At 46.1% G+C, this 24,833-nt stretch overlaps 1 protein-coding gene across 7 annotated transcripts in view; it reads right to left on the reverse strand.

Annotated features, from left to right (window-relative positions):
• pleca (plectin a) overlaps window positions 1-24,833 on the reverse strand; it is a 131,271-nt gene that overhangs the window by 70,905 nt on the left and 35,533 nt on the right. For 4 of the 7 annotated variants that reach the window (XM_079258652.1, XM_079258650.1, XM_079258651.1 and 1 more), the window contains exon 1: window positions 2,191-2,356. The exons of the other annotated variants lie outside the window; for them this stretch is intronic. In XM_079258652.1, coding sequence (XP_079114778.1) covers window positions 2,191-2,341 — 151 coding nt within the window. In that variant the 5' untranslated portion in view covers window positions 2,342-2,356. Of the gene's footprint in view, window positions 1-2,190; window positions 2,357-24,833 lie in introns of those variants that run through there. 7 annotated transcript variants of the gene reach the window in all.

Here is a 24,833-nt window from a genome sequence, read left to right on the forward strand (position 1 = left end):
ACAGATCTGACGTTTATCTCCAGCCGTCATAAAACCTACAACCAGAAACACATCAGACGGCCGGTTTCTAGGATCTGCTCTGCCAGAATCACCATAGCAACCACTAACTCGGCATTAGCATCTGCTCAGTCACAGAGAAAACTACGATACGAATACAGTGATCAACTCTGTCGCGTTGTGTCAGCTGGTTAGCATCCTGCTCTGTTAGCGCACGACGCGTTGGGGTAAAATCAACGCTCATTACGCGATAAAACATGCACAGCGACCACACACCGCTAAGTCAACTTCAACTTGAGATGACGCGGTGGTTCCCAAACTTTTCTGCAGGCCTGCCTATTCTCCACAACAATGACATCAAGACACGGATGCTGCCTGAGTAAAAACGACTACGATAGTCTCATTGTCGTCGGTCACCGGGACGTCCCAGTCTTCTTTCCGACATGACGGATCTAGGCCACGAAGGTGCGAAACAGCTGACGGGTGCAGCAACAACACGATAAAAACAGACGTCGGACTTCCAGGAGCAGAAACTTTTATCATGAAGGGTATTTATGTTGGCGGGTTTCATCCGTCCAGACACTAGGGAGTTCTAAAACTTGCCAGTTTTTTCATGTTTCATCCGTTTGCAGAAGCTTGACTGAAGCAAGTCGCAGCATTTTCACGCTTCGTCTGAGATGTTTTCCTTCCTTTCAACATGCTGACATGATGCCTGTCTTCACAACATGGATCCTGGTGGCTTAAACCCATAGACTGTATTTAGAGATGAGCGGAGCCTCCGTGACGTCACCCGTAGGTTTCTGAAGAGCTGAATTGAAGCTTGGTGGGCGGTTCCTACCGTCGCCATCTTGGCAGGGGCATGCGTGTCGTCTGGCCCGGAAAATACAAATATGGGCAAAGAGGCGGAGCTGAGAGGGGGGCTGTGAGCGTCATGGTGGATGATTGACATCAAGCGAACTCCGAGCTTTCTGTAGCTAAGAGCTAACCGAGCTAACCCGGAGATAACAGGAGCTAACCAGCTAACGGAGGTAAGCGGGCTAAAGCTAAGTTACATTGTTAACCAGCTAAAAACCGCGGTTGTTCTACGTTCTTCTGACTTGAAGCGGGAGATCGGGTACCTGTCAATCAAAAGGACACGTCTCTAAATATTTGGAACATTGAGATTAAATTACTTTTAAACGGGCGAGTTAGAAAAAAATTCACTCCCCCCACAGTTGTCATGAAGGTAAACCTGATCTATTAAACCTAAAATGTTTATTTCTGCTGTAAACATGTTTATTTTGCTGTAAACATGTTTATTTCTGCTGTAAACATGTTTATTTCTGCTGTGAAGTTGGTCTTTTTAACATGGGAGTCTATGGGGATTCACTCTGTTTTGCAGCCCCTAGTGGATGAATGGAGAACTGCAGTTTTACGCACTTTTGCATAGGCTTCACTTTTAACCGCCGGAAGTTGCCGCTTGCTTAAATCAGATGGGTAAACATGGATTCTGTTTGTCTCCCTCTTCTGCTCAAAAAGCTGCACAACATGGAGACAATCTGGCTTAACTTTCTCTGATTCGCTGCTGGTTTCTGGCAGCTCTGTCTGCGGTGGGGGTCCCCGGTAAGAGCCGGGGGGTCCCCGGTAAGAGCCGGGGCCCATCAGCGCAGAGCGGCCGGGAGAGATCTGGCCCTGGCCGTGTTGACAGAGTCTGAGGCCGGTCGATCTCACATGTGGGAGGAGTGTTTGCACTAATGGTTGCCATGACAGCGCAGTAAAATCACACACAGAAGCTGAAAGTCCAGATGTGGTCTGCTTGGATCCAGAACCTTCTGAGGAGCGATGAGGAAGAGGAGTTTCTCAGCGTGAAGAAGTCGTTCCTCCTGCAGGCTGGGACTGTTTACTCAGCCTGCAGTTTGTGTGTTTAACGTGCGTGTTCTCCTGCACGTGCACACAAACACCTGCTGCGCTGATTACCAGCAGAAACTTTGAGCTCCATGATCAGGTCATCGATGAGGAAGAGGATAAACAGCCACCTTCATCACTAAGAGTTAAAGTCTGAGTCTGGACAGCAGCTCTTTTGACCCTCGAGGGTTACTGTACTGTTTACACAAGTCTGGAAAAGGTTAACATCCTCCCCCCCGCAGCCCCTCCCAACACACTCTCCTCCTATTACACGCGCTGAGAGACGCACGGCGGCGCGCGCGGACCTACCTGCGCAGCACATTTGGCTGTACAGATGGAAGCCCACGTCCTCGCACCTCATCTCGTGGATGTAGTTAGTCCGTCGGTACAGAAACTCCCAGCCGGACCCCACGTCCCAGACCGGCCCGGCAGCCCGGACCGAGTCCTCCACCCCGGCCATCCTGGAGACACTGAAGGCGCGTAAAAACGCAGCGCGCGCGTGGGAAACGCGCCCCCTCCGCCTCCCGTCTGTTCCTCGCGTGCGGTACCAGCCCCACAGCTTTCCCCTCTCCACCCCCCCGCTGCTTCCGCGCGCGGAGCCGTGTCAGGTTGCAGCCAGTCCGTGACGAACCCGCCCACTTTTGTTCCGCTCAGAGACCAAGTCGCTCCATCCTCTGTGCCATCAGGGCGCGTGAGGGAGGAACGCGCGCGCGCGATGCTTTCACCTCAAAACTATTCTCACTTTTCCTTCACGTGCGTCATGTGCAGAAACTTCCAGGCTCCAAAACGCAAAGCAGAACCAGGAGGAGTTCTGGGAGGACTGGGTTGGGATGACCCGCGTGCGCGCGACAGGGCTGGCAGGGCGCGCGTCCACGCAGCTGTGGGCCGTAAATCTGCCTGTCAGGAGGCTCGTTTAAGGCTTTTCTTTGCGCAACTTTAAACATTTTTGGCGTCAACCAGCGGGTATGGCTGCTCTGAGGCGCGCGCGGCTGCAGGGTTCACGTGCACGAGCACCTGACAAAGTTGAAATATGTTGAAAAGAAATAAAGTTTTTTTTATTCCTGATCATGTTTGTGAAACTGTTCAGATATGAATCATCTTGTGTTGCTGCTTCAGGCGCGCGCGTTCAGCTCGTGCACGGGACATCAGCAAAACCACTTTCACCAACAGTTTGCAGGTTTTTACGTTTTTACAGCAGGAGGAGCTTCAGATTCACATGCAGCTCATCTGCTGTTGCATATGTTAACCCCGACATGTGAAACATGTAGTTCAGGAACGTTTTCATGGTCACACGTGGGAAACGTTAAGTTACCGTGTAAAACATGGCTTCTACATGGATTCCCAAAAGCTTAGGAGTTTCACATCCAGCTTGCTAGACTGGTGTAACGTACCGCAGGGTGGCTACGTCAGCTTGGAGTCGCTACGTCAATGTAGTTGCTACGTTAGCTTAGAGTCGCTACGTCAACGTAGTCGCTATGTTAGCTCAGAGTCGCTACGTCAATGTAGTCGTTACGTTAGCTTAGAGTTGCTACGTCATTGTTGCTACGTTAGCTTAGATTTTCTACGTCAATGTAGTTGCTACGTTAGCTTAGATTTTCTACGTCAATGTAGTTGCTACATTAGCTTAGAGTCGCTACATCAGCTCAGAGCCGCTACATCAACGTAGTCGCTATGTTAGCTCAGAGTTGCTACGTCACCTTGGAGTTGCTACATCTGCTCGGAGGCGCTATGTTGGCTTAGAGTTGCTACGTCGGCACGCATTCGCTATGTCGGCTCGAAGTTTCTCGAAGTTTGACCTTTGACCTGTGCTGATTATTTTCATGAACGTCTGGGTGGTTTTAATCCTCTGTGGCTGGTGGCCGACTCCTCCACCTCCCTCCGCCATGTTGGGATCATCTGAAACACCAGCTACAGTTTTAAGTTTGGGATTTTAATCTGCTGCGTTTTCACAGAAACGTCGCTGAAAACTCCCAGACAGTGTAACTTTATCAGTGGTTTGTTTTTAACACGTTTGTCCTTCAGTAACATGTTTTCTGACTCTCTGAAGCCGAGCCGCCCTTCCTCCTCCTCCTGGGTCTGTTATTACTGAGAGAAAGGAAAAGTGAGTCACAAGCCAGAATCCGAACCCGATCCTGCGCGAGGCCTGTTGGCGGCCACCAGCCTGCAGGCGGAGAGACTGGGTGTGTCTTCCGTCGCGGTTTCTCATTAATCCAGGAGACAAAGAAGCTCCCTGATCTTCTGAGAGATGAAAACCATTAGACGAAGGACCCGATGAGGTCCCACCATAAGCCAGTAACTAACAGGACAGACTGTGTCTGCAGCTGAGCGTTTATTATGACTGTATCCAGGAGACAGTCCTCAGTTTACGAGCAGCCAGTCGCCATGTGTGGCGACCCGGGGGCTTTTTTTAAACCTGGCCCTCGGCTGAATCCCTTTTACCTACTTCCACCTCCCCGCCGTGTGAAAGGCACCTTGCAGCCGGAGGTCGGCTTACACAAGCTGCAGCGCGGCGGCGATTTGCCTGAAGTCAGCAGTGACACACGGCTCCTCTGTTAAAGCGCCGGGGGAGACGGTAATATGCAAATGAAGCGGCGCAGACCTGGCGAACTGTTCCAGCCGGTTCTGTGTTTCAGCAGCCAGAGCACGTGCACGAGCTGACATGGTGGAAACCTTCTGATGCTTCTTCAGAAGCTGCTGGAATGAAGCTAAGGAGACGCTGCGGTGGGAGGGGCTTCACCTTCTGCAGGTGCGTCCTGCAGCCAATCAGATGGCGGGGACAGAGTGTCAACAACAGCGACAGGTACGTCCAGGTGTGTCTGGAAACCTGGACCGAAGCAGGATGTAATCAGAGTACTGATCCAGATCCGGTCCTGGTCTCGTACCGGATCGTTTCATTCATCACACCTGACTCGGACCTGAAGGTCCTGAAAGTCTCAGAACTCGCAGAAGCAACCCGAGTCGTGGCGACTCGGAACGGACAACCGGGCCAAGAAGACCTGAACCAGGACCCGAGAGATCCACCTGGACCTTCAGCTGATCTGTCTGCTGTTGGCCGAAGTCGGATCAGAACCGGTCTCCATGGAAACGTGGCTTCAAGAAGCCGGAAAAGGATGAAGGTCACATGACCCAAGAACTGGACTGAAGATCTGTGCAAACGGGTCTGATGGTCCAGAACCAGGACCTCAGCGGGTCCGATGGAGGGACGGATCCTCCCCAGAACCAGGACCTCAGCGGGTCCGATGGAGGGACGGATCCTCCCCAGAACCAGGACCTCAGCGGGTCCGATGGAGGGACGGATCCTCCCCAGAACCAGGACCTCAGCGGGTCCGATGGAGGGACGGATCCTCCCCAGAACCAGGACCTCAGCGGGTCCGATGGAGGGACGGATCCTCCCCAGAACCAGGACCTCAGCGGGTCCGATGGAGGGACGGATCCTCCCCAGAACCAGGACCTCAGCGGGTCCGATGGAGGGACGGATCCTCCCCAGAACCAGGACCTCAGCGGGTCTGAAGCAGTGATCACTGAAGAACAGAATCAAATGAGGAGTTCTGGATCCTGGAGAACGGTTCCTGAAAGGCAGAATAAAAGAACCGAGCGGACTCTGGTTCTGACCCAGGTTCTGTCTCATGTTGACGTTTGCAGGATAAAAACCGAACCAGGACTAGAATCCAGTCAGAAGCAGCTCAACAAGCTGCGTCTGGAGTCCAGACCCAGCAGGAACCTGCAGCAGAGCTCCAGCTGGACTCCAGCACTTACAGGGTTAACGGCAACATCTCGAGCACAGGAAGCCGCGCGGAGCGAGGGGGGTCGAGGGGAAGGAGTGTTTCGCCATGATCCCACGCAGCAGCAGAGACGACGGAGGACACGTCCAGCTTACCTTTCCTCCTGCGAACTCTCCACTGCCACACGGCGATCAGGGTGACGATGTGGCCCACAACCACCAGGGCCGGGAACACATTTCCAGGGGGGCTTGTCGGCATGGGGCCTGGTTTACAGTGGAGAGTCCCAGGCTCTGTGGACGGGGCTGGGACGGGAGGAGGGGGGGTGAGCTGAAAGGTGAGGGGAGGGTAGGAGGGGGCAGCGTCTAGGGGTGTGGTACCATCCTGGACTTAAAAACCAGCCCAGCTGTCCGAGGCTTTACTGTGACGAGAGGAAGAGGAGCGACGGAGCCGCCCTCCCTCTGCTCGGGTCCCGGTGACTCAGTCCTCTCCTCCCTCTCAGTCCTCACTCCTTCCCTCCCCCTTTTTCACTCCTCTGTTCCGTCTTTGTTGCTTTAAAGTCGTTTCCGAACCGCGAGCAGCTCTGCTAAAAATAAGCCGTGTCCTGGTCTGCAGAGCAGCGGGAACACACCTGGTTTCTGGCTCCACAGGTTAATAATACATCAGGCAAACACACAGTCGCTCAGGTCAGCTTGATAAGAGGCAAACTCACAAGTCCATCATGAGTCCAAGTCAAAGTTTCCACATTGGTTTACGATCATCCTGATCCCGCCCCTTCTTCCTACTGCAAACATTCACCCCAAAGCCGTGCATCCACATCTTCTTCCCTCTTCGCAGAACAACCGACTCGCCATCGGCTGTCGGCCATCATGTAACTTCACTCTGCTCTCAGAAAGATAATCGCTTCCTTGTGTTTGTTTCCAAAAGACTTCTATACCACCACGCATTCAGCCTGTTTCTTCAGCCCTGAGGCCAAAATCCTCCAAAAAACTCACCCATCCTGACAAAACAGCAGGTTAAAGTGTGATTTAGACCCTTTCAGAGCTGTCAGTCAGGTATAATTACTGCCTGTCGCATTCTTCTGTGAGGAACAAAGCGACACACCTTTTGCTTTCATTACAAACTAAAAGTTCCTCCAGAGCTGCAGAAATACCTGCTCCACACCTGCCTGCTTCTGCTGTGAGACTCCAGAGGCATCTCACGGCATGAAACCCGACACCGACCGGTGTCGCGACCACACATTTACAGCCAAGCCCCGCCGTTCCAGCGCCAGCAGGCCACAGCAGAAATAGACCAAACGGCCTCATGGCGTCTTTGGAATGAGCAGGATCTATATACAGAGCGGGGAATCCAGGGTCTCGTGATGTAAAGGTAGTCTGCTGTGACCCTGTTGAATGAATGCACTGAGGCACCTGCAGGGTACGGAATCTCATTTGTGACAAAATAATAAGAATAAAATATGAATTTGTGAGAGAAATGAAACTTTAAAATGAAATGTTTCAACATTAATTTGAGAATTTGCATGAAGTTTTGTTCTTATTGATGTTTAGACATGTTAGCAGGCAGACTTCATGTTTGCAGTTCTGGTAGGAAGTCCCAGGATGGGTTTTTTTCTGAGGGATTAGTTCCCGTCAGCTGGTCGGATGATTCAATCCAATCTACTTTATTTATAAAACACATTTTAAAAACAGAATGTCGCCTACGTGCTGCACAAAGTTGAATATCGCAAAATAAAAATAACACGAAATATTAATGTCGTTAAAATAATGAAAACAGGTAAAACAATTAAAAATAAATAATACCCAATAAAATAATTAAAAGGAACAATAAAAAAAAATAAAAGACACAGAGGACCACACAACTGTTGATCGGATGATTGATCGGGTATCTTGTTGACATGTCCAGGCTTTTCTCTTTGACCACAACCCCAGGAAAACAAACGTAACTGAAGCACCATCAGGAGCTGAAAGGGGGCGCTACAACGCCGCTGCTCACGGCCAATCAGAAGGTGACTACCAAGCCTGTTTACATGACCATCAATCTGAAAAACTGGGATTAATTCAGCAGTTTTTACAATCTGACATGGCGAGTTTTACATCCTGGAACACAATCATTTAGAAAACCTTGTCCTTATTTCCAGTGAATTGTCTCATTTCTACATACAGACGTAGGGAGACGTAACATCCTGGTATTTTTCAAACATCTCGTTCTTCTTGAACTGCAGAGCCTACAGTATTTTACTTCTGTTATAAAACAACTTTACAGTCGTTTATTATCGCTTCCAGCTGGTGTCAGAACACTGACGTGACAACGAACTCAGCACTGCCCCCTGGTGGCTGAACTGACTGTATCATGGCAACATAAAAGATGCAGGAAAGCGAGAGGGCAGCGACGTACGACAACGTTGGAAACAAACGTCCACATTGAAAGACATCTTTATGAGCAGCTTTAAAAGTCAGAAAATAAGCAAATAAGTGTATTTTTACATGATTCCACCTCACTGCTTTCATTAAAGGATGTCAAGATTCAACTTTGAAGGATGTGTCAAAAACCTCAGCTTATTTAAATACAGATAATTAAAATACATTATCTACCAGTGTTAGTCCAGTCTTTTAATGGTTCAGAAACTAATGTTTATATTCGTATTAAAACTGCTTGGTGTTTAATCGCTTTATGCAGAAAGATGAATGACTAACCCTTTAAAGCAGTTTGCAATATTTGCTAAATAAAAAACACCAGATTAAACACCACTAGGTAAGTAAAAACAATAATTTGATGTCACCTGAAAAACCACCAGATATGGTTGGAAGCTAACGCTGTTAATGCTAACATTAGCCTTTTGTCATTTTGTACTGAATTTGACTTAAACTTAAAGAAAAAAAAACAATTTAGGTCAATATTTGTTGCTGGTCGTAACAAGACTTATCAGTTTTTTGTACTTTAATTTTCATATAGTTGCATCTGCCCTTTTTGCATCATTTTATGGTAAAACTTTGTTTTAAACCTTGTTAAAAAGAATCTGGCGCTTGTCTTCTGCCTCCTGTGGACACCTTTGGCACTACAATGTTGTTTACATTACATGCTAATAAACAGTAAACAAATAAATGTGGATTTTTGGTTTGTTTTTGTTGTATTTTAATAAAGGAACAAATAAAGACATTTCATAAATAAAGACTATTGAATAAACCATTGAATAAAGACTATTCAATGGATGAACATTTTCTGCCCATTTGTTTATGCTTTAAAGGGTTTAAAAAAAACTGACAGTGAGAGCTGCTATAACCTGCATCTGCTCTGAAAATCAGCTTGGCATGTTTATACCAAATATTTCACCCACCGAGATCCGTGATCAGTTTATAAAAACTTCAATTTATCTGGAAAACAAATATTAAATGAATCCTTAAAAAAAAAACCCAACAGTTTTTTAGGACTTAAAAATAAAAAGTCCAAACGTAGAGTTGGGTTAAAGCAGATATCCGTTTCCAAAACTTGAGATATGACAGAGCAAAGGTCTGATCAGCCAAAGGAACAGATAACAGGAGATTATTAAAGAAATAAAAAGATAAAAACTTTATACAGCTGTGTAAATAATCAGTTTATGATTACAGCTTATTGGCCCAAACGTGACTCCGTACAAAGACCGGGACTCAGATGCAGGAAAGAGTCAAAGTTTTGGCAGCTCATTTGGTTTGAAAATGTCGACCAAATCCCCCAAAGCCTTGGAAACTGGCAGCGAGGATTAGTTAGTCTGAGGCCCGAGCAGAGGGAACAGCAGCAAGGGGGGGCCGTGCAGATGTCTGGAAAAAATTTCACTCCAAACACTCCTTCCTTCAGGGGTGGAGCCTGTCCACTCCCACTCCCCTCACATGTGGACACTCAAAAATTCCCATAATGTCCAGTATATAGGTCATACAGCCGACATCCCACCTCCATGCATTCGTTTTGGTGAGAAGTTGCAGAGTTTCAGTAAAAAATGGATCAAATTTGAATGAAACAAATAAAGGTAGCCTCAGGTGAGCGATGGTGTGTTTTTTTTTATCCACACATCCATACAGCTGAGCTCCTACTGGGAGTGATACTCCCCTCAGACACCATGCATGCATTACACCCCCCATCCCTGTGCATATTTGATGAAGCATCCTGCTACAAACAGATAAAGACGCTTAAATTCCTAAAAAGTCCAACCTACCGTCCTGAGGTCCAGAACAGAAACAGCAGCACAAGTCCATCTCTTCTCAGCGTCTTCTCTCCACTTTTAGAGAAAATGCAGAACTGCCAAAGAGTCAGCTCTGACCTCACGACATTGTGTTCTGATCAGAAGCAGGGGGGCGTGCAGAAAAGGCAGAAAAAAGGGAAAGAAAACCGGAGGGGGGCACGGCCGGGGAGTAAAACACCAGACAGCGCTGCGACTTTGAGTTGGTCAGGCTTTCCTCAGTGGAAACAGCATCTCATGCGCGGCGGTTTGTGACAAGCGCTGCTGGATGGATGCCATGTGCACGGCTGCAGAAACTCCCAGACCCACATGCACTTTTTTTCTTACAGGGTTTTAGACAAAGAGCGGAAAAAGTGATTTACGCCAGGCAGCTACGATAACAAAGGCTCCTCTGTGCAGGAGAGAGGATGCGGACCACCACAGATATGACTTTAGTTTAAAGGCTGAAAAAGGAACGAAACTTTTCTCAGAACTAAAAACTTCCAGATTATGGAGAGCGAAAAGTGTCAAAATTAAATAAATACTCCACTAGATCTCCGGCGCCCCCTACAGACCATATCAGTGGCTCCCATTATTATTTCAGCCAAGTTCCCCCAAAACCAGTTCTGTTAGTGTCACCCAGCTTCATCTGCAGTGGGTCAGATCAGTAAAATAACAAACTTACAACCTAAATAATGATGGAAAATCCACATTGCTTTTTGTTTTAGTACAAAAACACAACACATTTAATAAAATACCCTATCAAAAACAAAATTTTTCGAGAAAGTAAATAAATTTTAACAATATTTTTATTCAGTTAACCACTTACATAATGTTAAAAATGTACAAATTTTATTTATTTGATGTTTTATTATATATGACCATATAATCTTTTTCTTCAAAATTTAAAAATTGATCAGTTTTATTTGTTTTGTAATGTGTTTTGTAAACCTCCAATTGATCAAAAATGAGATATTTCATGATATATAGAACTTAAATCGGTCCTGCGATGGACTGGCGAGCTGTCCAGGGTGTATCCTGCATTTCGCCCTGCTGGGATAGGCTCCAGCTTCCCCGCAACCCTTCATCGAATTAAACGGTTAGGAAAATGGATGGATGAATGAATGTATGACTTAGTCAGTAAACTAATTATTCTTTCAATTAAAAATTTATTCATGAAATTGATCAATTTCATCAGTTTTTCAATTGAAAAAAAAAAAACTTTATATGTAAAGAATACATTTGATATATTTTTACATATATTTCTTCAAATGTATTTTATTTTATTAATTTTTGGCAACATTTTTTTATTTTACGTAATGTGTTTCAGATATATACAAAATATTTGTTCACATTTATCTGGTCACAATTTGGCATTGCAGACATAATTATTTACATTTTTTCATCAGTGTATTTATTCACTAAATTAGTTGAACTTTTAAGCAGTCATAAATAAATATATCCATTTAAAGTGTTTATTTCGAATTTTTGAAAAATTAATTATACATAAAGTTTAATAATTAAATGTATTGCATTCTGGCACTTTTCTGACGCCATAAATGAAAATGGTAAACTGAACTGGCTTTAAAGTTTAATATGTTTGTTTTCTGGACATTTAGCAGCTAGCTTTGTTACACACAGAGTTGAAAAGCCATGAAGTGATGATGTGTTGTTCATGAACAAGTCAGTTCTAAGAGCCGATTCTACTATGTAAATATGATGTATTATGTATGTACGATACTATGTAAAGAATGAAGACAGGGAGTGGAGCAGTGCAGACCAAGTACAATTAAACTAATCTAGTTCAATTACAAGACGTTAGCTTATTTAAAGCATCATAATGTTCAGATTTTGCACCTTATTTACTTGATTTACCTGCTGCAGTTCTGTGTTCTGTTGTTGTTTTTTTTTAAGATTTGAAGTATTTAACAGAACAAAACTATCATTTCTAAAGGAAAAATGCACCAAAAAATAATATAAAAATGATCATGCTAACGAACAAACTCACAATTCCAAAATTAGTCATTATGGAGTTGAAAGAACTGATTCTTCTAAAGGAGCCGAGTCAAAGGAACTGACTCTTTGAAAAGAGTTGAGCTTCCCATCACGGTGTGGAGCAGCCAGTCAGGGAGTCTTCCTGCTGTTACACCCACTAGATTTAACACCAGTAAAACATGAGCCCACACACGGCCGGACGAGCTGGTCAGGATGGAGTTTAGCTCTAAACAAACAGCGTGAAATAACAAACTCATCCGCTTCAGTCTTTAAACACACGCTGCAGGAAAACAGTAAAAGCAAGCCGTCCTCCACCGTCACCTGATACACCATCCTGCTTCATCCTCCCTGGTCCTCCACCATAAAGCCTGTCTGTGCTGACACCTCTTGGCCGGAACACAGAACAACCAGGACTTCCTACCTTGGCCGTGCTGAATCAAAGCCTCCATGAAGTCTCTGGTGAGATTCATTCCCAGTCAAGTTTCTGTGCTGGGAATGAAACGAACTATGCTGGACTAACGAGACGGCAGGCTGGAAAGCATCACATGCTCTCTGCTGCTTCGCCCTCCTCGTGGAGGAAAGGCTGAGTGGGATTTTCCTCGTCTGCGCTGGTCACAACGATGGAAAGTTTTGCATGAAGGTAAAGCCTGGAAAAACTGGATTCATCCAGCTGGGAATTCTGGGAAAAACTGGATTCATCCAGCTGGGAATTCTGGGAAAAACTGGATTCATCCAGTTGGGAATTCTGGAAAAAGTTAGATTCTGTCAGGTGGGAATTCTGGGAAAAACTGGATTCTTTTAGCTGGGAATTCTGAGAAAAACGGGATTCTTCCAGCTGGGAATTCTGGGAAAAATTGGATTCTTTTAGCTGGGAATTCTGGGAAAAACTGGATTCTTTTAGCTGGGAATTCTGAGAAAAACTGGATTCTTTTAGCTGGGAATTCTGAGAAAAACGGGATTCTTTTAGCTGGGAATTCTGGGAAAAATTGGATTCTTTTAGCTGGGAATTCTGGGAAAAACTGGATTCTTTTAGCTGGGAATTCTGAGAAAAACTGGATTCTTTTAGCTGGGAATTCTGGGAAAAACTGGAGTCTTTTAGCTGGGAATTCTGGGAACAATTGGTTTCTTTTAGCTGGGAATTCTGGGAAAAACTGGAGTCTTTTAGCTGGGAATTCTGGGAAAAACTGGAGTCTTTTAGCTGGGAATTCTGGGAAAAAGCTGGAGGAAGGTGATGCAGGTGCTGCATCTGGATGACTTTAATCCCAGCAGATGCTTCCAGAAGATGGAGAAAACCAGGATTCCATTCAGTTAAATATGATTTAATTTAAAAAAATAAATTTAATCAATTGATGGCTGGAACATTTGATCAATTAGTAAAAAAAACCAACCTAATTATTTGCACACCTTGATGTTGTTTGATGTGATGTTTTGTTAATCAGACTTGATGTTTTTTCAGATGAATTTGTACAATTTTATATTGATCATTTAAAAAAATGTAATAATTTATATGAAAAAGAAAATATACTTTTAAATGGATAATTTATGATGAGAAATAGTTGAGTTTTTGTCGTTCACAGCTTTTTGGTTAGTTCCACACTAAAAACAATCAATTATTCATGTAGAAGACAGCAGAGGTTTTGTTTTTCAGCCCTTTAAAGTGACTAAAATGGAATCAACAAATCAGTGATTGATCCATTAAAGCAACCGCAGCAGACAAAGCGGCAGACACATCCAACATGGATTCTGGAGTTTTCCTTCTGCTTTTACTGTATTTAACTTCTGCACATCGCCCCGAAAAAAGCTTCATTGTGATTCCCAGAATCATACGTCCAAATGTCAGAGAGGAAAAACACGGTTGTTCCCAGCGTTCCCAGTAGCACCAGCAGCATAACTGCTAATTAAAAACCCACAGCTTGATGTGATTTTTTTAAGGACTAAAAAAACCGCTGCCAAGATGGCGACGGTGGGAACCGCCCACCAATCTTCAAGTCAGCTTTTCAGAGACCAATGGGTGATGTCACGGAGGCTCCGCCCATCTTTTTATACATGGCGTTTGGACATCAGCATTTATGCGTTTTACTTTCATAACTTCAGACAGCAGACATGGAGGTTCTGCCCATTAAACACGGTTCAGTATGAACATTCATCATCTTTCCTTTGATGTTTGTTTTATTGTTGTTTTCATTTCTGTTGTTTTTTTGTGTTTGTTTATTTTGTTTTGACCTCCGTCCAGGATGTTGTGTTTGTGCCATCGTTTATCTGTCTGTTAGCAACATAACGCTAAACAGGTTAGAGAACAGGTCCTGGTCTAACTCTGATCCAGGTCAGCATCTGAATCCAGGAATATTGAGAAGAATTCTTCCTTTAAATCTGCATAAAACTCCACATTAAATGGTGAAAAAACCAAGGAGAAGTTCCCAACTGGATAGATCCATAGATAGATCTGGATCCCAGCAACATTCTGGATACTACCATCTAGAATAGAAACAAGATTCGGGATGCTACCATCCAGAACAGAAATGACATTCTGGATACTACCATCGAGAACAGGAACAACATTCTGGATATTACCATCCAGAACAGGAACAACATACTGGATACTACCATCCAGAACAGGAACAAGATTCTGGATACTACCATCCATACCAGGAACAACATTCGGGATACTACCATCTAGAACAGGAACATTCTGGATACTACCGTCCAGAACAGGAACAATGTTCTGGATACTACCATCTAGAACAGGAATAACATTCTGGATACTACCATCCAGAACAGGAACAACGTTCTGGATACTACCATCTAGAACAGGAACAAGATTCTGGATACTACCGTCCAGAACAGGAACAACATTCTGGATGCCACCATCCAGAACAGGAACAAGATTCTGAATACTACCATCTAGAACAGGAACAACATTCTGGATACTACCATCCAGAACAGGAACAACATTCTGGATACTACCATCCAGAACAGGAACAACGTTCTGGATACTACCATCTAGAACAGGAACAAGATTCTGGATACTACCGTCCAGAACAGGAACAACATTCTGGATGCTACCATCCAGAACAGGAACAAGATTCTGAATACTACCATCCAGAACAGGAACAACATTCTGGATACTACCATCCAGAACAGGAACAACATTCTGGATACTACCATCCAGAACAGGAACAACATTCTGGATGCTACCATGTAGAACAGGAACCACATTCTGGATACTACCATCCAGAACAGGAACAACGTTCTGGATACTACCATCTAGAACAGGAACAAGATTCTGGATACTACCGTCCAGAACAGGAACAACATTCTGGATGCTACCATCCAGAACAGGAACAAGATTCTGAATACTACCATCCAGAACAGGAACAACATTCTGGATACTACCATCCAGAACAGGAACAACATTCTGGATACTACCATCCAGAACAGGAACAACATTCTGGATGCTACCATGTAGAACAGGAACCACATTCTGGATACTACCATCCAGAACAGGAACAACATTCTGGATACTACCATCCAGAACAGGAACAACATTCTGGATGCTACCATGTAGAACAGGAACAACGTTCTGGATACTACCGTCCAGAACAGAAATGACATTCTGGATACTACCATCCAGAACAGAAATGACATTCTGGATACTACCATCCAGAACAGGAACAGGATTCTGGATACTACTGAGTTGCTGAGCTGCTGAGTTTTAGTTTTTGCTCATTTATTTCTACATCAGTTCTTACAGGGTTTAATGTATTTACTATGGTATATTTTGTATGCTGGTAGTAGTGAAAGTTCTTCCTCCATCACTGACTAACCGAAGTGAAAATGTCCGTCTGGTCTGTTGCCACCACGCTGATGAAACGACTTTGAGTGGGCCGCCTGACAAGCTCATTACTCGTATCAGCAGAAGATGAAATTATCCTTCCTTAGCCTCCCAAACAGAAGCGGTGCCCATGGCAACGCCACCGTGAGCTGCAGGAAACAAGATGAGGAGGTGAGGGAGGAACAAACCTTCTGGGATGTCCACTCCGGCCTGCCGAACCTCGGGTCCATTTTCAGGGTCTTCTGCGAGTAGACGACTCTCACCACAAAGCTGAGGGGTCTTCATGGAAGCACTGGAGGCCTCCATCGGGCCTACGGGGTCCAGATCTGGCCTTTCAGGAACTCTCCTGGTGTTTTCTGCATCAGATTTTGATAGCTGGGCTGTTGTATGATATTCAGGGCTTTGAGAGATGCAGACGTCAACATTCAGCCGTTTGTCTACAACAGCGTCAGGACGATCAGACACATGTACGTTAAAGTCACCCACAAGTCTGTCCGGTACCTCCAGGGACATATACCGGCTCATCTGATCCAGGATCTGCTCTTGTGGCTCCTCAGCCACGGAGAAACTGCAAACCATCTGAATGTTCTTTGGTAAAACTGGAAAATCCGGATCAGGTTTAAGAAGTGGAATAGTTCCGTCCTCAGTGGGAAGGCGAGAACCTCCAGACCTCTTCTTCTTGGGAAGTTTGGAGTTTGGAATCTTCATCTGACTTTGGTAGGAAACGCAACGGTTTTCCTGAGGCCTTCCAGACTCTTCCCCCTCTTCTGTAGGACTCCGATGATGGTTGATGCATCTGTTCGTCCTGCTTTCCTTTCTACCATCCTGATTCCTGGATGCACGAAAACGACAAGTTGCAGGTGAGATGTCTAGGGACAGGTGCAAGTAGCCCCTCAGGTACTTCTCCCCCTGACTGTTCAGGTAATAGTAGGCATGTTTCCAAGCGAAGGTCTCCCTGACGCAGCCTTTAGATTTGAGGGAACCCAGAGCCCGGATCACCTTAAAGTTGCTCACCCCTCTGAGTTCAGGGTGCGTTGACCGTGGCCGCTTGTCCTTCTTCACCACCACGACGCCATCTCTGAAGAGAAGTTCATAGATGGCTCTCAGATCAGCTAAGGCCATCGCCGTCCCTGCCACCATGTCGATGCCTTTCTACTTTAATCACTTCTCATCAATACAGAGACTTATGAACCTTTTCCTTCCTGTGATGGGGGATTTATCCACCGACTGTGATCATGAGTCAGCAGTGATGCTCACAACCCCTCCTCCCTCGGCCAGAGAAGAGAAGCAGAAGAGGGAAGAGAGGAGGAGAGTCCAGACGGCTGTGAGATCACAGGATGCAAACAGAAACTAGCGGGATGCAGATGAGAGAGGGTCATATCTGCTGAAAGTAAAGTAAAGCTGGTTGGAAATGCAGCGCTTCAGGTTTACAACTGCTGAAAGGACAGACGCACTTTAAGGACTGGAGAGAAGGCGCATCTCCTCCTCGTGCTGAACTACAGACACATCATGGTAAACCTGTAACGTACAGAGTCTTAATAACCAACAACCTGCTGTCAATAAAGTTTCTTTATTAGTCAATGTGATTTTAAACAACAGTTGTTCGTAAAGCCTCGTTTTGCATGGGAAGGAAGCGGTCCGTCCCCGGGACGCGTTAACCCGGAGTTTACTGCATCGGCAGGGAGGCAGGACGCGTACTTCGAAGTATCGCTGATTGTTAGCGTTCTTGCGATGGACATGTCGTTCGCTTCTTCTCGTAACCCTGGAGCAGGAAAGCGACAGAATGGTCCTCACAGGAGAGGAAACATTTCTATCTTCACCTTCATGCGACTGTAGAAAACCACGCTGATGTTGTCATGTGGTTTCCAGGCGCTTGATGCGACTTCTGCTGCTACATGGTCAGTGAGCGGTACCTAAAGTCATACGTTGCTGCTGCAACACGTCACGTTCGCCCATTTGCTTCTCATCTATCACACACCATCATACGTCTGCTGACACCTTGGGGGCAACTTGGAGTTCAGCTTCTGAGCAGTGGGCACTTCGGCATGCAGTCAGGTGAAACCTGGAATCAAACCACTGACTTTGAGGTTTTGTATACGAGTGTTCTTCCTCCTGACTTACAGTCATCCAGTAAGCATGGCCATGTTGGGCCTAAAAGGGTTCAATTTTATGCTGCAGATCAGGGCCCCACGTGGGTTTACCTGAATTTTCTATGGCGGCCTCATCTGTGTTCCCCCCATGTGTGTTTCAGACTGGTTCTGACTGGTTTTCAACTGGGCCGATCACTTCCCGTGTGACCCGGCAATAAAAGCCATATAAACATGTTTTGGAATTAATGGATCACTCGTGCACACTCGTATCTAGCAAAGGCGTCCAGGAGAGTTTGTCTGCATCATGTTTTCTCAGTGAACGCAGGTTATTTTTTAAATTCAGGTTAAAACGTCGACACTGACGCAGATTTTAAGCTGAATAAAAGAGGATTATCAGAGACTGATGAAGGTTATTCTCACTTGCCCAACAAGCTGCAACAACAATTTTAAGCCTTCCAGGCTCTGGATGGAGCAATCAAACAGGCCTCAGCGGGGACGTCCATCCCAATAACCCCTTTCACAGCGACAAACTGGACATCTGGCAAAGCAAGCCATTTTCCTGCTGGTCTGACGTGCTTTTACTGGTCTCGTTAGCTCAGAAAACTCAGCAGATCGCTGGCGTTTTCTAAACCAATGAAAACGTGACAGAGGTTTACATGGACGTTCAGGCTTTTAGACCTGCTTAGGGCATTACAAGCATCTGCAAGTAGCATATGGATACATTACAAAAATTATCTATACACTGTTTCTTGTTGTTTAAAGACAGATAAGATAAAACAAGAAGAAAGAAGGCAAACCGATGGACGTCCACCATTCTCCTCCTTTGTTTCTGGGTCTCAATGTTCTTTGGTATAATTTATTGGAGGCGTCATTTTCCTATGACATCACGCTCTTTTGTAGCTGTCTATCGTAGTCCCGGCTTATGCGTTCGGTGGTGGAAACGCTAAAGAGATGGGGATTTATCGAACTGAACCGACCTGTACCTGCTGGTGGAAACAGGACTTAATGTTGCATAAAGCGGCTTGTGAACGTCTCCAAACACTGGACACAAACGCCTCACGATGTCAGTAACGCGGAAGTGGTTCAGATTCGGTAAAAATTACTGAAGAACATTGTTTCATCACCAGAAAGTATGAAAATGAGGTCAATATAACTAAAGCATAAAACAGAACAGACGACAGACGACCAGTGGGGCTACTGGAGACACCAGACGACCAGTGGGGCTACTGGACACGCCAGACGACCAGTGGGGCTACTGGAGACACCAGACGACCAGTGGGGCTACTGGAGACACCAGACGACCAGTGGGGCTACTGGACACGCCAGACGACCAGTGGGGCTACTGGAGACGCCAGACGACCAGTGGGGCTACTGGAGACGCCAGACGACCAGTGGGGCTACTGGTAACGCCAGACGACCAGTGGGGCTACTGGAGACGCCAGACGACCAGCGGGGCTACTGGTAACGCCAGACGACCAGCGGGGCTACTGGAGACGCCAGACGACCAGCGGGGCTACTGGAGACGCCAGACGACCAGTGGGGCTACTGGAGACGCCAGACGACCAGCGGGGCTACTGGAGACGCCAGACGACCAGCGGGGCTACTGGAGACGCCAGACGACCAGTGGGGCTACTGGAGACGCCAGACGACCAGTGGGGCTACTGGTGACGCCAGACGACCAGTGGGGCTACTGGTGACGCCAGACGACCAGTGGGGCTACTGGACACGCCAGACGACCAGTGGGGCTACTGGAGAAGCCAGACGACCAGTGGGGCTACTAGACACGCCAGACGACCAGTGGGGCTACTGGACACGCCAGACGACCAGTGGGGCTACTGGAGACGCCAGACGACCAGTGGGGCTACTGGAGACGCCAGACGACCAGTGGGGCTACTGGTAACGCCAGACGACCAGTGGGGCTACTGGTGACGCCAGACGACCAGTGGGGCTACTGGACACGCCAGACGACCAGTGGGGCTACTGGACACGCCAGACGACCAGTGGGGCTACTGGAGACGCCAGACGACCAGTGGGGCTACTGGAGAAGCCAGACGACCAGTGGGGCTACTGGTAACGCCAGACGACCAGTGGGGCTACTGGAGACGCCAGACGACCAGTGGGGCTACTGGTAACGCCAGACGACCAGTGGGGCTACTGGACACGCCAGACGACCAGTGGGGCTACTGGACACGCCAGACGACCAGTGGGGCTACTGGTAACGCCAGACGACCAGTGGGGCTACTGGAGAAGCCAGACGACCAGTGGGGCTACTGGAGACGCCAGACGACCAGTGGGGCTACTGGACACGCCAGACGACCAGTGGGGCTACTGGTAACGCCAGACGACCAGTGGGGCTACTGGTAACGCCAGACGACCAGTGGGGCTACTGGTAACGCCAATATGAGAACCAAATCACCAAAAGCTCCAACATGGCCACACTTCTAAATGCTTTCAACAGGACTCTTTGTCGAGCTGGTGCCGGCGGCCAGGCTGAGACAATATGATGTCAGAGTCACCAATTCTTTCCAGACGTGCACTTTGGAAAGATTAAATCTAAAGGTCAAACTCTGAGTAATTACTGACAGAGTCTGTATTTTCTCCCATTAACACTTCAACAGATCCCAAACTGGTTGAGACTAAATGGAAACGCCATCCAGGCCTTCTTTCACCGCATGCGAGAAGACAATTGAGTCTGTGTTTGAGTCTCTGCTCTGCGGCCTCCTCTGAGACCAACATGGACGCCCAGAGCTGCCAGTGGGGCGGAAAGCAGACCGGAGAGGGTTTCGCTTTCAGCACGTCTGAAAACGGTGCAGAGAATAGAAAGATGAGCATCGAATATCTGGAACTGCTCGCATGTTCAGAGGCGCCAGCGTTCTGACTATTAATCCCTGCAAACACTTGATTTTCTTCCCAATAAACATCCCAGTTTGCTTGATGATTTGCAGGAAAATAAATGTGAAACAGAAGGACGGCGGGCAGAAGAGGAGAGATTATTAAGGCTCCCTTCGGGCAGGTATAACCAAACCCCTCCTCAGCGTTAAGACAATCGGAACCAGATGAGGCGCCAGCGCTGACCGTACCCGTCAGACGGCGCGCTGCCAGGCAGCGGCGTGGTATTTTAATGGCTTGTCACATTATCAGAAATGATATAGTGATATCTGGAGGAATGAACCACAAGATGCTTCAGGAATAAACTCCTGATGTTCTGGGAAACAGACCTCAGAGAGAAAAACTTCATGACTGCAGCGAGTTGGTCCTCTGCATGTGCTCTGTATTACCTGTCCTGTGGCTTTAAACCAAACAAAACAGCAACGGAGCTGGTTTCATTCAGCAGCAGAAACCACAGACAGAGACAAACGAAGCCATCTGCACTCATCACATCTCAGCTCACAAATAAAACCACTAAAAAAAATGCTGTAACGCTGCTGAATGTTAAAAAAGACAACGCTGAGAGGTCGGAAATGCATTTAAACCATCAGAGAGGAAACTGGTGCAGGGCTAGAAAACACAGACGCTGATTTACTGTGGTCGTCCTGAACCTCGATGAAAGCTCATCGCCATGGTGATGCCGTTAGAGGACGAGAGAATGAACACATGAGCTGCTCTAAAATAAAACCAGTTTAACTGTACTGGCAGGCGAAGCATTCCAGAGAGCACTTTATAGAAAGTCATTTAAATAGATGCTTGTCCTCCAAGTCGTTAAAGTTTTGACATTTGGGAATGAAGAAGTGGGAGGAAAAAAGTGCTGGGAGGGATGTTGCTCAAGCAGAAACACACACACACATCTGGTGGGAAATTCTTGGACCGTTTTGTAGGAATCACACTCGATGTGCAGCGCAGTGAAACAGGCTTTCTGTTCTGTGCACAGAAGCAGAAGCTGGTTCTCGTGGTCGAAACAGGATCTGAAGCTCGTCTGTCTTCTGCTCTGGAGCTCCTGCTTCCATCCGTCCACCTCCTGCACCAACATTTCCTCACAAACACTGACGAGGCCTCTTTGAGACCGCTGTGGAGCATCGGGCCTCACAGTTCTTAAGAAGAAACATATTTATATGGACTGAAACCACTTAACTATGATTTAAACCACTTTAAAGTGGTTCCTTTGATCCCCCAGCGGTCCATGAGGACACTGGTCAACGATAAAGGCTGGACTGAGGAGGAAATTCCATTCTGGCCAATCACAGCAGTACAAGTTCATCTCCATGTGCACCACTATGAGGCAGCGCTTGTGGAAAATTAGACTTCTGCAGGATCCATAATCCAGGCTGCTACGAGGTATATTGGTGAAGCATGGCCTGCCTAAAATGATCAGGTTTCCCTCTAAACCAGGTGGGGTAAAACTCCAGTCCTCGAGGGCCGGTATACGGCAGGTTTTTTTGTTGTTCACCTCCTCCAACCCAGCTGATTCAAATGTATCCAACAGCTTCTATTTGTTCATTTTGGTCAGGTGCGTTGGAGCATGGAGACAACAAAAACCTGCAGGATACTGGTCCTTGAGGACTGGAGTCTGACCCCCAGTTTGGGAAAAGCGGATCTGATGGCATAAAGGCCCATTACTGTTTACTTTGTTCTGCAGAAATGATGTGTTCTTGGTCTGTGGAAATAAAATTACAGATGTATGCAGATGATACGTTTGTCTACATCAGTGTTTCGTAATCCTGGTCCTTGGAGCCCGACGTCCTGCATGTTTTAGTTCCTACCAACCCCAGAACACCTGATGCAGATTAACTTTACTGCTTCTATGAAAAGCTGATAAGGAGCCATTGATGTGAGTCAGGTGTGTTTACGTCGGGTTACGTATAAGACGTGCTGGGCGGTGGGCCCCGAGGACCAGGGTTAGGGAACACTGGTCCACATGCAAGGAAAGAGAAGTGTTTTTTCATGGATTTGGTTGCAAAATATCATCTCTCTTTAGTGAAATAATGACAAATTCATATTCTTAAAATTATGTATGAATGATAACTTAGTTTTTCATGCATTTACAAACAAATGTTTGTCACTACATTCACAGTGTATTTCTTTAGAATCCTCAAAAAAATATCACATTTATTTAATCATTTTTTATGAATTTTTTTTGTATTTATTTTATTTATTCATATTTTATTTGTTAAATGTTGGCTTCTTTTTTTTTTCTGAATGATCTGGAAATCCCCTGAAATGATCTTGGGACCTCAGTTTGGGAAAGGCTGATTTAATGGCAGGAACACAATATTAAGTCTTTATTTCTATTTACTTTGTACTGTTTATAAATGAACTGTATGCAGATGATACAACTATATATATGAATGGATAGGATGCCAGTATGAATGATGCTACAATGTGAATTTCACTGACAAACAAACCTGCAAAACTTTGAGAATCATCCAAACAACTGCAAAAGGAGAAAATCTTACTGACTTTAAACACCTCGGCATCGTGGTAGACCTTTGGCTTAACTTTACAAAATACATAAAACAGATGATTTACACTGAAAAATAACCCTGCAAATCTCACACATGACACACATGAGGCATTTAAAACCTTGTTAAAGACGGATTTTATGACCTTTCTCACATGTTTCCTGCAGGCCTTCGGCCAAAACCACGGCTTTAAGTCAACACAAACTTATAGGCAAACACAGCAGAATCAGCTCTGTCATGCATCAACCAGGCAGAAGATGCTGAGTTTTAAAACATGATAACGTTTGCAGACGTTCTCCTAGTTTTTAGTCATACATGGCGGCGAACCGGCTTCTGTGATCGTTTCCCCCCAAATGATACGGGACTGAAACGCCAAAGCAATGCAGGTTTGGACAGAAAGTTTTATCTGGAGCAGGAAAAACACTGGAGATCATAAATCCAGTCGAGTAAAAGAGCTTTTTCTGTAAATGAGCTGAGATGGCCGACACAGCGAGCAGCTAATGGAAGCATAGGAGGGCGGCGAGAGGAGAAAAAAAACAAATAAATCACAGAGATTTGTGAGAAAAGGACCTTTCAGATGTTTTAGCAGGCTTGAATCAGCCTCGCATTCTGCAGAACGGTGTTAACTCCTTTAAGTTGGGAGTAGAAAGTGTCTGAAAGATGACCGATGTGAGAGTGGCGACCCTGAACGCATCGTGAGAGGGTCATGTGATCTGCAGGAAGCGGACCACAGCAACGGAAACATGAGCGTTCCTGTCTGTGTCGGACTGACCGCTGAGATGACTCATCATAACCTCGGCGAGGGCGCGGCTGCCCAGGAATGCCTGTAACCATGGCAACGTGACACACCACAGAAATGCAAGTAGATACCAGATCAGTGGTCAAAGGTCATGGCGCCGCTGCTACCGGCAACTCCAAACACACACAACACACTCCAAACCCAAAGCAGCGCAGGTGCAGAGAGGTTCTGGTTTCCTACGATGCCTGAACGTCTCGGCTGCTCCTCAAAGCAGAGAAAAACCTCCTGCAGGTCTACGAAACGCAGACACAAGTCAATATTTCTCAGCTTCATCCAATTCAATTCAACTTTATTTATATAGTGTCAAATGACGGCAATGCCGTCTCAAGGCGCTTTACAGACAGAGAGGAAAACATAATGAAGCCAATTCATAACAGCCTATATAAGGAAACCAACAGATTGAGTTGAGTCCAACTCAATCTCCCATCCTGAGCAAGCACACTGGCAACAGTGGGAAGGAAAAAACTCCCTTTTAACAGGAAGGAAACCTCCGGCAGAGGACAGAAAGACAACAGACAACAGGAACTGCTACTCCCGGCCAGGGAGACCTGCTGAGACAGGAGACATACATGTTAATCAGGGAACGTGTCCAACACGGAGTCCAGCAGAAACTAAAAACCACCAGGAACAAGTCGTTCAGGTCTCCTCCAGGACGGAAAACACACATTACAGCTCCTAACTGTCCTCACACACACACACCTTTCTGGTTTTATTGGTTTATATGGTCAGAAATTCTGCAGGTCACGACCTGAAAGGCTCCTCAGGTCCAACACAACACATGCTGCCTTCAGGCACCGTCAGGAAAATTACTGTTTTAAACAAAACTTTACGATCATAAAGCAGGTTATTTATTTATAACAACAATAGTAATTATAATAAACCACATAAAAGAAAAAAAGACATAAAAGAAGACAGAATCTCTTCATCCT

Source organism: Telmatherina bonti, assembly GCF_933228915.1.
Source record: "Telmatherina bonti genome assembly, chromosome: 19".
Classification (NCBI taxonomy): domain Eukaryota; kingdom Metazoa; phylum Chordata; class Actinopteri; order Atheriniformes; family Telmatherinidae; genus Telmatherina; species Telmatherina bonti.